At 39.7% G+C, this 14,657-nt stretch overlaps 1 protein-coding gene across 6 annotated transcripts in view; it reads left to right on the top strand.

Moving 5' to 3' along the window:
- Nucleotides 1-1,102: 1,102 nt before the first annotated feature.
- Nucleotides 1,103-14,657, top strand: part of TRMT11 (tRNA methyltransferase 11 homolog) — a 58,184-nt gene continuing 44,629 nt past the window's right edge. For 2 of the 6 annotated variants that reach the window (XM_070559350.1, XM_070559351.1), the window contains exons 1-4: nucleotides 1,115-1,246; nucleotides 8,563-8,628; nucleotides 8,883-8,996; nucleotides 10,453-10,526. In XM_070559350.1, the coding sequence (XP_070415451.1) occupies nucleotides 1,175-1,246; nucleotides 8,563-8,628; nucleotides 8,883-8,996; nucleotides 10,453-10,526 (326 nt within the window). In that variant the 5' untranslated portion in view covers nucleotides 1,115-1,174. Of the gene's footprint in view, nucleotides 1,247-8,562; nucleotides 8,629-8,882; nucleotides 8,997-10,452; nucleotides 10,527-14,657 lie in introns of all 6 variants that reach the window. The other 4 variants (XM_008544733.2, XM_008544738.2, XM_070559352.1 and 1 more) reach the window with 4 other exon arrangements.

A 14,657-nucleotide genomic window follows, 5' to 3' on the forward strand; every position in this document is an offset into this window, starting at 1 on the left:
TACTTTTCTCCCCTTCTCTGAAGCCCTGGGGCCAAGAGACATCTATGCACCTCAGATTCATTTACCGCAGGTAGAATTATCAAGACGTTTTCCCAAGAAAGGCAGATTGCTTGCTAGGAGGAATTCTCATATGTTTTAAGAGAAGAAAAGTCTCAAATGCCATTTATTGGCCCCACACAATATGCTAGGTGTTACATTAAACACTTTATGTACGTTATACCACTTAATTGTAATTGCAACAGTTGTAATTGTATCCTCCCTTGAGGGAGGCAGAATTATTCCATTTTAGATAAAACAGGCTAAGGGAGGCTAAGAAATTGCTTAAGAGCATGTAGGTGGTAAGTAGTGGAACTGAAATTTGAATCAATACTACGCTGAAATGCAAAAGAAATAGCTTTCAATAATGCAAACGATTCAGTACTCTCAAAGCAACAATACATATACACAGAATATGCTAATTAAAATTTACGAATACGCTACTTATTTTATGTGCCACTCTGAAATCTGTGCCAGGGTTAATAGTTAGAAGCAACTTTCATCATTGTTTTAGTATACACTCGGCTGAGGATTGGTCATGTGAGTCTAGCATCTCAACCTGATATTGAGTACTTTGAGGAGCACATGGTTTTGTTTTCTGTGAGGTAGAGTACGAATCAAGAGAGATGATCTCGGTCCTCAAGAGCTTATCCTAATTGGCTCATAAGGCGTGCATCCTTGAAAAGTTATTGGAAAAATACAAAAAGCATACTAAACGTTAAATGAGTGGCCCAGATAAGGCAGTCCCCAAAGTCTGGAGCGGTCGGAGAAGTCTGCCCAGAAAAGGTGAAATTTCAGTCCAGTGCTGAAGAAGTGGGATTTTAAGAGTTGTAGAGAAAGGTGGGAGGACGTTCCAGGTGGGAGGACCACTAGGAAAGGCCCTGTCTTATCCACAGCGCGGCCCCTCACACCAGCCACTGGCACTTCAGAACCTCAACCAGAAAGCGCCGCGCAGCCCAGCCAACCCCTCCAAGAATGGCCGGGTTCAAAGTCCGCGCGCTAGGAAGCGCGGGACAGCGCCCACCTCGCCGCGCTTCCGCTTCCGGCCCTCAGGCTCCGCCTCAGCGGAAACGGCTTTGCGTGGGGAGAAGGGGCGGGTCGCAGCGCGGGCCGCGCAGGCGCACCGCGGGCGGCTGCTATGGCGCTGCCTGGCCCCCTGAACAGGTATCTGCTGCTCATGGCGCAAGAGCACCTGGAGTTCCGCCTGCCGGTGAGCGCGCCGCGCCCTCCTCAGCCTCCGACGAGGGAGAACGGTGCGGGGAGGGGGGTTCGTATGTGGTGGGGGCTTCCGCCCCGCCCGAGCACGCAGGGTTCCTGGGGGTGATATCGGGAGGTCAAGCGTCCCCAGTCCTCGGCCCCCGGGACGGGTGGGAGCTCGGCGGACGGTGTGTGAGAGAGCAGTCGGAGACGGCCTCGCTCGGCCTTGCTAAGCTTTTTCATTCATTCCTCACCGTGAGCCAGGTACTGAGGCAGGCGGGTGCATGTGACCGGTCCCCTCCCTCCAGGAGCCCTTCGTGTAGCGGAGAGTAGGGACAGCCGACAGAGATGCTCAGGCAGGGTTACAAGTGTCAGATATGCGGGACTGGTTCCGTGAGGGGGCGGGGCGGAGTGGTGGTGGGTGGTAGGGGTTACAGGATGGAGAAGCTGGGATAAGCGTTTTATTTATTCATTCAAGAAACATTTTCAGAGTACCTGATCGAATGTGCCAGACTCTGGGGATATAACGATGACAAAGATATTTTCTGTTTTCAAGGAGCTTACCATTTAGGCTAAGGGGTGAGCCGATGCAAAAACCAGCGTTATGAAATGACGTTAGTAAGTGCAGTGATAGATGCGCAGGGAAGTATCAGGGCCTATAGAGGAGAATCTAGTCCACCTGAGGGGTGGCGGGGATGCTGGCCTTAAGATGGCTTGCGTGAGGGTAACGCTTGAACTGTAAGCTAAAGGATGAGTAGGAGTTAGCCAGGCCGAGGAGAGGGAAAGGGGTAAATTAGAATTACAAGCAATTCATTATTACCGGATTACCAAGTGTGTGACGGAGAGTGACGAGAAGAGAGCAGGAGAGGTGGCTAGGGGCCAGCAAATGCAAAGCCTGGAATACCCTGGAGCTTGGAAGGGGAATTTATTGAAGAGCTAAGTAAGAAAGTGACAGAATCAGATTTAAGGAGAAAAAACCACTTTGGCAATATGGAGGATGAATTTGAGAGGAATAAGACTAGAGTCAGAGACCAGTTGGGGGTCTGTTGGAAGAGTCTTCTTAATAGATTAAGAAGGCCTGGACTAGGGCAAGGGGTAAAGATGGGATAGACTGGGAAAATGTTTAGGTGGTAAAATCGTCAGGGCTTGATGACTGATTGAATGTGGGGGGAAGAGGGACCAGTCAAGGATGACTCCTGGGGTAGATATAAGGGTGTCTGCATTTAAAATACGGAGCACAGGCAGATGTAAGTAAGATTTAAATTTTGGTTATGCTGAATTTGGTGTGCTTGTGTGTCATCAAATGGAGATGACCAGGAGGCACTGAATTTATGAGTATGCATAGAGTGTGATGGAGCGGTCTGAGCTGGTAGTAAATGTTTGGAAGTCTTCTGCATATGAACACTAGGAGGGAAAATAAAATTATTCAGAGCAAGCATGTCATCGAAGAGCGGTGGGCCAAATATACATGCTTGGAAGCATTGGTTTTAAGGAGAAGTGAGAAAAGAGGAGGTCATGAAGAAGATAGGCGAGTGTCAGAAGGGTGTGAGGAAGGATGTAAGGCCATAGAAATCAGGAAGGTAAAGTTTTAGGAATTGTACTACAATTGTTGTGTAGTTTTAGGGGGCAAGCCAGATTGCTTGGTTTAGTGGTCAGTGGAAAATGAGGAAGGGGAGATAGACTGGACTAGAACTTAAGAAGGGAAAGTAAGAGGTTGGTTAACAGTTTGGGGGGACCCAGGGTCAAGGGAGGGGATCTTTCCCCCTTGAAGACAGTTTTCTGTTTATGGGCTGAAGGGAAGAGGAGAATGGATATAAGGGCACAATGGGAAGTGTTGGCCTTTCAATAGAAGGGGAGAATGGGCAAAGGAGAGTTAGGATGGGTTTGAGGTAGCTGCCTGAGGGCCTGTTTTCTAGGTAATTAATGAGTCAAGGTTATTTCTTGGGAGATGGAGGATCAAGGAGTTGAATGGAGAAATGTGAAAAATAGTAAAATTGGAAATGGTCATTGAGAACAAAAGAGGGAGCTGACAAATTAAATTGGGAACACAGGTGTTAGAGAAATGCTGAAACCCAGCTAAGGGTGAAGATCACGTCTTTGTGATTGTGCCAAGATTCTGTGATTTTCTTCAGTTGTACTCAATTCACTGGCCTTAGGAGTTATGAAGGAAGATTGTGGCGTTGATTCAGGATTAGTTTTGTTGGGCAGGTGCATTGGCAAAATAGGGGTGCAAGGGCATAGAGTTTCATGGAGGAAGTAGTATTTTAGTTGGATCTTAATTGATAAAGGAGATGTTCTGTGGTGAAGAGAACTGGAAAGCCCACTTCAGTGAGAAAGAAAGAAGAGCAAGTGTAAAGGCACAGAGGATGGTTGATTGTGGTGGTGTGGGGTGTGTGGGGAGGCAGGATGAAATAGTGCACAGTGAGGCTAGAGAGGTGGGTAGGATCCAGATTTTGGAGTGTTTTGAAACCATTGCAAGTGTCGATCAAATCTGTAATTAATCTATAAATCAAAATTGGGGTGAGTTTATTATGAGCTAGATCTGAGGACTAGTCCAGGGCTTTCTTTCCCCAGGGAAGGAAGTGCACCGAAGAAGTAGGGTGTGTGGAGTGGTTATATACTGTCTTGGAACAAAAAGTATACATCACATATGATAGGAATGTCCGTTTTACAATTGTCATGAGATTGCTTTGCTGGCACACCATATTGGTGGTCACAAGGTGAGTGGTTACAAGGTGAGCACAGCAGGTCAGTAATTAATCCTTAGTTTAGGGAGAGATGCTCATCCTTAAAGAAACACTGATATGGGGAAGCTACATCCCTGTCTTTAGGGGCATCCTTCTTTGGGGCATAGTAAATATTTAAAGCAGATGTATAATGCATGATCAATGGGCCACATCAGGCGTTTTTGGAAAAAACAAGGTCAAGCAGATTTGGTTTTACATCAAATGACTTCCTCATATACTCCAATATATACTATTCCTTTTCATTTGTTTATCACAAGGAATTTGGATTTTATTTTAGATTTAATGGGGAGGGAGCCATCGATTCTTTTTCCCTTTTTTTTTTTGGTATGCTTTTTGGTGACGAAGATTGGCCCTGAACTAACATCTGTTGCCAGTCTTCCTCTTTTTTTTTTCCTCTGCCTAAAGTCCCAGTACATAATTGTATATCCTAGTTGTAAATCATTCTAGTTCTCCTATGTGGCATGCCACCATAACATGGCTTGATGAGCGGTGTGTTGGTCCACGCCCAGCATCTGAACCTGTGAATTGCAGGCTGCTGAAGTGGAGCACATTAACTTCAACCACTCGACCATGGGGCCGGCCCCTCCTTATTCCTTTTTAAGCAAGGAAGTTGCAAGTGTTTTTTCTTTTTAAACCGGGAAATGACTAGTAATCATTTGTATTTTAGAAAGATAATTCTGGAGTACCAGAGAAGGGATACCACTTAGAGGATACTGGAGTGAAACCAGGAGAGGCCAAGGAGGGTGAGTGCCTATGGTCAGGCATGCAATAAGAATGGAGTAGTTAGGCTGCAGTCTTAAGAATAACATCCCTGGTACCTGGTGATTTTACCTGTTTCTTCTTCCTTAAGTTCTTCTTAGTCAGTGTCTTACCTTGGTGCCAGTTTAATCTCCCAAAAGCTCAGTTCTGTTTTGCGTCCTCGTTGTCCCAGTGCTGAAACTCCTTAGTCTAGCATTCAGGGCCCCTCACTGCATGGTTCTCTCCTCTGTCTCCCTCCTCGCCCTCACTGCAGCCAAAACCATGGACTCCCCATCATTCCCTGAATGATACGGGACCCCAGCCCCCCATGGTTTTCCTGCTTTGGCCTCTGCTCCCTGTGCTCCCTTTTTTCTGGTTTGGGTCTTTCCTATCACAGTATTCAATCTGTTAATTTTATAAGGTCAATTTCATTTAGATTTATGCACATAGTTATTTAGGTTTGTATTTTTTACTTGATTCTTCTTTTTTTTTGGTGAGGAAGATTGGCTCTGAGCTAACATCTGCTGCCAATCTTCCTCTTTTTGCTTGAGGAAGATTGGCCCTGAGCTAACATCTGTACCAATCTTCCTCTGTTTTATGTGGGATGCTGCCACAGTGTGGCTTGACAAGCAGAGCTAGGTCCATGCTTGGAGTTTGAACCTGTGAACCCTGGGCCACCAAAGTGGAGTGCTCGAACTTAACCACTGTGCCACCAGGCCAACCCTCACTTGATTCTTTTCAAATCTGCAATTTCTTTCTAATAGTTTTTCATCCTCTGCCAATTCTTAATTGTCTTTTATCCCTTTCAATATCAAAAGCATAATTATGTTAAGTATGATAAAATACAGGCATATAGAAAGCACAGTTTATGTTAAATATGATAAAAGAGGTCCCGTGGGTCTGTTTCTTTTGCATATTATTTCTCTTGGTGCATTTTCATTTATGTGCTGCGTTATTTCTTAAATATGTGCCAGATTACTTGAAAATTTATTTGAAGACATAATATGAAGCCTAGGATGATGTAAATCCTCTTGAGAAGATAGGAGCACATTGGAGCATTAACGGTCTAGGATCACTTGAACTCATTTTCAGGCATTAAGTTCTGTTTCTGTTCTGAGTCACACATACTCAAACATACTCCTAGGGTGTGTTGCTTTTTGGGATTCCCAGTCTAAACTGGGTGGTGTATCAAGCCTCCTTTCCCCCCCTTGGATGGTCCTATACTCTTTTTATCGCCCTCTCTCTACTGAGCTATCAAAAGGGCTGTCCACCCTCACCGCTGCTTTTGGAATTGGTAACTGTCCCAGGGAGCAAGTGGCTCCACCTTGGGATTTCTGTCCTCTCCTGGATATTGGTTTGGTAATTCTTGTGATCTCTCCATGTCTTCAAGCAGATGTCAGGATTTTCTACTTCTTCTCAGCAGGAGGCATAATCTGAATTACCTAGTGTGCTGGTACTGGAAGTGGAAGTCCTCTTTCATCTATACAAATTCTGTGTTTAGGGTTTGTCAGTTTCCGCTGAAACTTTTCTTCTACAGTTGAAGTAACCTTTTCCTCCCCTGTACTCTACTAGAATACTTTTTTGCTTCTTTAAGAGCACTCGCTGTTTTACACCTCACATTTCAGTTACTAGGTTAAGTGTTTTGTTAGTTCTACTGGACCTTAAGCTCCCTGAGGATAAATATATATTTATCTTTACACAGCTCAGTGCCTTGCACTTATCAGTTGTTTAATAAATATTGACTTGAGTGAAAGGATCCCTTTGGGAAAGGTAATCAAAAGGATCAGCTACACTTTTGGGCCCATCTACTGTATTAGAACTGCTAGGCAGAAAGTTGTAATGAGTAGCTGCCTTTATGATTAAAATAAGAGATTAGGAAGGTAAGTGTGGTCTGGTTTTACCTCTGTAGAGTTAATCAGGGCCAATTTTAGTTGGCAGCCGCCTTATTGTACTGAAAGTAAAGTTCAGCCACCTGGGTTTTATTGCTGGTTCTGAAGCAAACTAAACGGATGAAAAAGTGAGTGGCTGAAAGAACTGGAAAACTCAGGTGAATTAATGCATCAGGCATGCTGTAGATGATGCCATAGTTTTATATCCAATACAGATTCATTTGTTCCTAATGTAGAAAGATTCTCAACTAGGAAGTGAATTTACCATAAGATGAGTAAATATTTCGTTTTACTTTTTCAAAGTAGATTGATGGAGTAGTTTAATGTTTTGCTTTTAAATTTGGAGCTTAGGTTATCGCATTTACTCTCAGTCTTAAGTCATTGCGTAAGTTTTGGGTAGTGGGGCTAACTCTATACCATACAACTTCCCATAAGCCTTCACTTTTCTTTAGGCTCATAGAGCCTTTGTGTTCTAGCCTGTTGCTGATTCTTAACGGTTTATTCCAGGAGCAGCAAACTTTGATGTTTCCAATGTAAAGCTGATTTCACAATATGCTTTAATAGAGAATGAACAGTAATGATTCTAGACCAAGTAACTTAACCTATAACTTTGTTTTTTCTTTTCGGTATTTAAACTCTGTCTATCTTCCCTGATTTCTTGAGCCGCTGGACTTCAAGGGCAGTGTTGTCATCGTCATCTTGATTCCCTGCTAACAGCCTAGGTTCTGTGCTCCCCTCTTTACATACCTGCTTACCTCATGAGATAGCTGTGATTCCTTTTTTGTAGACAAGGGAACTGAGAGCTGAAAGAGCTGATGTCCTGTATAAAACCACCGGCTGCTATTTGGAAGAGCTGAAAATCAAATTGTGGTCTGCCTGCCAGGTCCAGTGAGGCCAGCTAGTTAAATTTGTGAAGGCCATCTTGCAAAATGGCTTTTGGGCTACTTTCAGTGATTTACTGATAGTCCATGCTAATTCTTGGTCTGTCCATGTGCTTCAACTGAATTTAGCCTCTTCGAATACCAGGAATTAAAAAAAAAACGATTTGTTGCATAGACAAAAGGAAAGCAGAAAAGGCACTAGTTGCTCAAACCTCCCATTCTTTTTGATCCTGAGGTGGAGGATGTCCGCAGTCTGGGTATACTTTCTCTCGTGGTGGCTGTTGCTCATGATGGGCTTGGAGTTAAAGGCTCCTTCTCCTAGCTGGGAGGAAAGAGGATTGTAGGCACCTGGCAACGGGGGCACTTCTCTCTCTATTATATATATACATATATATATATATGTTAGGTTACCTCCTCTCTAAGACCTACACAGAGGAGAGGGATTCTACCTGCTTTATGTTATTTGAGGAAACAAAATTTGTTAGTAGTACAAATCATAAAATTTGTATAGTCATCTTACGTTCATCCATACAAAGTGATTGCTTCATAGAATATACATACTATCTGAATAGGTTACAACTTTGCATACCTGATGAGTTTAAGTAGCTATTGTGTTCTCTTTCTAGTTCTGTAACTTTATCCAGAAAGAAGAGGTTAACTCAATATGGCTTGTGTTTAATGAACCCACAGTGATGCTCCCTAGTTAATCATTATTTCTCTTCTAAACATTCTGTAATCATCTGTTTAATTATTTTATTTTTATTCGTCAGTTGTCAGATTTACTAATCTGTAGTTTTTGTCATCTGTTTTTTTCCTTTTCAGAATCAGGGCATTTTCTAACCAAGTCTTTTGGCAGCTCTCCTGTTGTCTAAAATTTCTCAGAAATTACTTACTATGGTTGTGACTGTAAAATTTGTTCAGAACCCAGAGTTGTAATTTGTCTAGTGTTGAAATTTAAATGCCTCAGGTAGATCATCAAGCCATTGTTTTTTTAAAATCTTATTATATTGTATCTATTCATAGACTTTGAGTTCCCTGTGTTAAAGTATGTCCTCTGTAATATTTTCAATATAGGAGATAAAGTCTTTGCTTTCACTTTTTGGAGGTCAGTTCATCAGTAATCAAGGAACTTATGGAAAGGTAAGCTGAGTTTATAGTCTTCATTATACCATACGTAATATACTTATAAATAGAACTGTAGGTTTGAGGAGAACTGCAAATCTTAAATTTATATTTATATGGCTGCTTGTATTTCTGGGGGCAATTGAATAAAAAGGATATTTTGGGAAAAAATTTAGGTTTATTTCCAGTATTCAGTTAGTTTACTAGTTTTTAAAGATTTTTTTTTTCTTTTTCTCCCTATAAACCCCCTGGTACATACTTGTATATTTTAGTTGTGGATCCTTCTAGTTGTGGCATGTGGGACGCCGCCTCAGCGTGGGCTGACGAGTGGTGTTATGTCTGCGCCCAGGATCCGAACTGGGGAAACCCTGGACCGCCAAAGCGGAGTGAGCGAACTTAACCACTTGGCCACGGGGCCGGCCCCAGTTTACTAGTTTTTAATTTTTAATTCAACAATTGTACTATAATTCATATCTGTCCCTTCACTGAAAAAGAATATTGATGATGTGTGATTAGAATTCAAATTTAGAATTTAGCAGAATTTCAGACTTATATTGGGAATCATTTTAAAATGTGAAATTGTGCGTGTGTAAGATTGTGAATTTATTTTGTATTTGATAGTTTATCAGTGTATTAGAGAAGCTTGGAAAACAGAAAAAGAAAAAGAAAAAATCATTCACAGTTCTTCCTCCTTGACATGACTTATAATTTGGGAATTCTGCCTTCCAGTCTTTTTTCATGTACTTTTTTCGTTCAGTTGTAATGCTACTTAGGAACTTCTGCAGTCTCTTTTCCACTTCATAGTGTTAATTTAGGTACACGTTGCTACATAGCCTTCATCACTAACAGAGCTGTGAAATATTTTCCATTGATTAGCTCTACCATAATTTACCTAACAATTTCATTTCATTCAGGTTGCTTTTAAACTTTTCCTAATAAAAATAATACTAAGATGACCGTCTTTTTTCCTGTTTGTATTATTTTGAATTTTTCCGTAGAGTAGTGTAATATTGGAAGAAGAAAGACTGGGTGCGTAGGGAGGGTTTCTTGCAAAAGATGAGAGAACTTAAGTTGAAAGTCCCTGGGGTTGGACTTGTGCTGCTGAGTGACCTTCACTTATCGAGGGAGGAGAAGAGGGAGCCTGGATACAGTTGGGTGAGGGTGATGAACTGAGGTCAGGGTCCTGCTGCGTTTTGCTGTGCTCTGGGGTTCTCTGGGTGGAGTTTAAAAGTGCCTCTCATCTTGAGTGTTGACAGGGCATTGGGAACCCCCCCCCCGATGCACCTGGAACTTTTGTCCTTAGCTAAAATAATAGAAATCAGTGGTAATTTAATAATATACCCTATGATTTTCCATCATAGTTATTTCAAAGAGCCCCGCCTCCTCCCGTCAGGTGGCTACAACTACCTAGAAAAAGAGGGATCATTCAAAAAAATACATTACTTAGAAGTTAAAAATAAAATAGCTTTATTTTAAGGAATGATTAGCAACAATAAAAAATTTGAGACTGTACTTTGGGTTATAATATGCATTCTTTTGGTCAGACTACATAAGAGAGCAAATACAAGATTAACCTTAAGTTTAAATAACCTTAAATTTGCTGATATTTTCATTTAGAGTCATTTATAGAAGTGTTCTGACATTGATATTATCCTAACAGGTTACCTACTAAGATAATTTACTTTTTTACTATTCGAGCAAATTTTTATTTTGGTTAGAGTCAGAGCAGATGTCTTACATGAGAGTAACAAATAGGAATCTCTCCTTATTGACTTCCTGAATAAGAGCAAGTGAGGCCATAAAACCACTTAGAAGTAAGTTGTATATTGTTCTTTCTTTCAGTCTCCTTTTTGGATTCTTAGCATTCCCTCTGAAGAGATTGCCAGAAATTTAATGAAACGGACAGTGTGTGCCAAGTAAGAGACACCTATAATGTACACTGTACTTCTCATAACTACTCTGTCCTACTCTTTGCTCTACTGGCAGAAAGTGGAAGGTGGTGGTGGTTGAGGGGAACTCAGAGTTGCTTGCAGTTACCTGCATTTGCCACTGGATGGCGGTGGGAGAACAGAGAAGAGTTGTCTGCTGAAACTCCAGATGAGAGTCTCAGTGGTGAAATGCAGAAACACTTGTTTTGGAATAATTGTTTTAAACTTCCGTTTTAGGGAATGTAAGATGAAAATGCTGTGTTATTACATAGGACAAATGCCACATTTAATTATAAGCAAAGTATTGAAAATCTAAAAATGTGTTTCTTATAATTGGTTTTTACTTGGATGAGCAGATTGAAGTGGAAGATGACAAAAAGTGAGGCCTGCCAGGAATTATGTTTTGCTGTTTTATTTGTTAGAGGAATTCTGATTATCGTGCATTGGTATGGATTAATGTAATGAGGTCATTTATCGTTCACCCTACCTGAGTGTTTTCTAGGTTTTATTGTTGACATCTGTTTCTTTTTTTCTTCCTCCCCCCCCCCCACACTATTGGAAAATTTTATATCTTTGGGTTTGAAAATTAAACTGTATTTTCAACTAGCATCTTAAAAATTGAACAACTTATCCTTGACTTGCTTTTTTTCCCTAACATGTTGGCAGATTGCTGAAAACCATGTTTTCCTTAGAAATTATAATATTTAATAATGCAGTACAAATAAGAATTTATATATATCTAGTTTTACTAACATGATTAGTAGTGTTTATAGCATGATATGTAATTGCTGTATTGAGTAGACTACAGCCCCATCTTCAGTTAAGTTCATGCTATTGAAAACTAGCCGCAGTACTAAATCTAATTTCCTAAAGTGAAGCTTGTCAGTGGATCTATCTTATTCAATAAAAATGGCTAGAAAATGGAAACATAAGCTAGAAACACATCCTTTGAGTAATTATTACTTTAGATTAGCGTTTTAAAATTTATGGCTTTAAGAGGTGTTTGGTTTCTGACGTTAAGTCTTACTATGTTTAAAATAGCTATTTGAGGACCAAGAACTTGTACACTTTCTTCAAATCTCATATCTTCTGGTGCATATATTTTATTAATGGCAGTACAAGTAGTAATTGTGTAATGATTGTATAATATTATGTAATAATTGCCTTGGCCACTTTTTATTCTCTATTTTGCAGAGCTGAGGTTATACCTTAAGGGTTAACTAGGTAAAAGGAGTATTACTGTAGAGGTCTTCTCTCTGTAAACTTAATAGAAAGCAAAGGAGGAATTCATTTGCAAAGGATAAAAATCACAATCCTAATTGTAATGTTACTTGTTCCAGAATTAAAATAGACTATAATAAGCATAGGCTCAAAACTAGCTTAAACTCAGATTTTTCAGTGGTAGAATAGGGATTGAAAGTTAATTTTGTTTGGTTGATTTATTTTTAATATGGAATATTTTGAGCATACCACAAAAACAATGAAAAACAAACCATGTTTACCTTGTTAGGTGTCAACATTTTGAGATATTTGCTATAGATTTTTTGTGTTTCTTTCTTAATTTTTAATTTTTTTATTGAGGTCGTGTTGGCATTGACTTTTAGCATTGTGTAATTTTAGGTGTACGTTATTTCGGTTTCTGCATAGGTTGTATCATGCTCACCGTCACTAGTCTAGTTTCTGTCCATCACCATATACATGCTCCCCTTTCCCTTTTTGCCCTCCCACCACTGCCCTTTTCCTCTGGTAACTACTAATCTGTTCTCCTTATCTATGTATTTGTTTAGCTTCCACATATGAGTGAAAGCATACAGTATTTGTCTTTCTCTATCTGACTTATTTGCCTTAGCATAATGCCCTAAAGGTCCATCCATGTTGTTGCAAATGGCATGCTTTTTTCTTTTTTTATGGGTGAGTAGTATTCCATTGTGTATATATACCACATCTCTTTTATCCATTCATCTGTTAATGGACACTTGGGTTGCTGCCACGTCTTGGCTATTGTGAATAATGCTGTGATGAACATAGGGGTGCATAAATCTTTTTGAATTGTTGATTTCATATTCTTTGGATAAATACCCAGTAATGGAATAGTTGGATTATATGGTATTTCTATTTTTAGTTTTTTGAGAAATCTCCATAGTGTTTTCTATTGTGGCTATACCGGTTTGCATTCCCACCAGCAGTGTGTGAGGGTTCCTTCTCTCTATAGCCTCTCCAACACTTGTTATTTCTTGTTTTGTTTTTTATAGCCATTCTGACTGGTGTGAGGTGATGTCTCATTGTAGTTTTAGTAATTCCCTAAATAGTGATTCATTTCCCTAATAGTGATGTTGAGCATCTTTTCATCTGCCTGTTTGCCATCTGTATATGTTCTTTGGAAAAATGTTTGTTCACATCCTTTGCCCATTTTTTGATTGAGTTGTTCATTTTTTTGTTGCTGAGTTGTGTGAGTTCTTTATATATTTTGGAAATTAACCCCTGGTTGGAAATATGATTTGCAAGTATTTTCTCCAAGTTGGTGGGTTGTCTTTTCATTTTGTTGATGGTTTCCTTTGCTTTGCAGAAGGTTTTTAATCTGATGTAGTCCTATTTGTTTATTTTCTCTTTTGTTTCCCTTTCCTGAGTAGACATGGTATTCTAAAAGATGCTGCTAAGACTGATGTCAAAGAGCTTACTGCCTGTATGTTCTTTTAGGAGTTTTGTGGTTTCAGGTCTTACATTCAAGTCTTTAATCCATTTTGAGTTAATTTTTGTGTGTGATGTAAAATAATGATCTACTTTCGTTTTTTGCATGTGGCTGTCTAGTTTTCCCAACACCATTTATTGAAGAGACTTTCCTTTCTCCATTGTATGTTCTTGGCTCCTTTGTCAAAATCAGCTGTCCATAGGTGTGTGGTTTTATTTCTGGGCTCTCAATTGTGTTCTGTGCCACAGGTTTTTTTTTTTGAGAAAAAGAAAATGTTTTACAGAAACCATTGATGCTCCCTGTGCACCTTTCCCGATTCCATTTCCCTTCTTTCCTCAAAGGATATTCCCTTAAAGGATTTTTGTCAGAAAGTTTTCATTATTACTTCTTTAATCAGTGAAATATTTTAGATCATTATTAACCTTATATTAATTAGTTGACATTCACGCTTACTTGTATAGCACCCATGAGAAATGGGGCAATCCATATAAGCTTTATAATCTCTAAAACAGGGATCATAATAGTACAATTATATATATGAAAACTGTTTACGCTGAAAATCTAAATCATAAAAGGTGTTACTATAAATTAATGTTTCAGTTACAACTCAAGTTTATGTTATATGTCGAATGTTTATTTTGACCATTTTAATATTAAATATATTAATATGTAAATTTTTTCTGGAAAGGAGGCTATGGAGTATTCATATTTTATTGATTCTAGGTTATTACAAGCATTCATTTCTGTGTTATACTGTAGAATAGTTCATTAGGGATAATTACGATGTGTGGAACTGTGTGTGCCTTTCCTGAATGGCTTGGGATTCCTGGTCTTTTTGCATTTTTCTTTCTGAGAAGCAACGTATCATAGTGGTAAAGAGTATGGAGTTTGGAGTCAGAAGGATTGGGGTTGAATCCTAGCTTTATCAATTGCTGTATGACCTGAGATTAATCTCTTTGTGCCTCAGTTTGCTTGTTGGTTAAATGGATGATGATACTGGCAGCTCCATCATGGGGTTCCTATGAGGAATAAGTGGGTTAATATTAAATGGCCTTAGGACAGTTCCTTGTACTTTGTGTTATATTAGCTGTTAGCTCTTACTGCTTTTTATTATTTTGGTTTTCAGAGTTTTCCCTTTCCATAGATTGTGTTGCCTATGTTTTCTCTCAGTTTATTTGCCCAGTTTTTTCTCCCTTAAGTTTCATGAAGGCATGGAGCTTTATTCTCTGCTGTATCCCAGTGGTACCTAGAACAATTCCTCTCATGTAGTAATCCTTAATACATGTTTGTTGAGAGAATGAGTTGACCAAGCTTATAATTTTTAAACATTAAGAAGAAGACAAAAACGGTGAATACATGGAATTTTGGGATATTTTTGAGTAATTTTTTTTATTGTGTTGCTTTTTATTCTCTGTTTTGTGTAGCTGAGG

The sequence above is a fragment of the Equus przewalskii genome, chromosome 9 (genome assembly GCF_037783145.1).
Source record: "Equus przewalskii isolate Varuska chromosome 9, EquPr2, whole genome shotgun sequence".
NCBI classification, from domain to species: domain Eukaryota; kingdom Metazoa; phylum Chordata; class Mammalia; order Perissodactyla; family Equidae; genus Equus; species Equus przewalskii.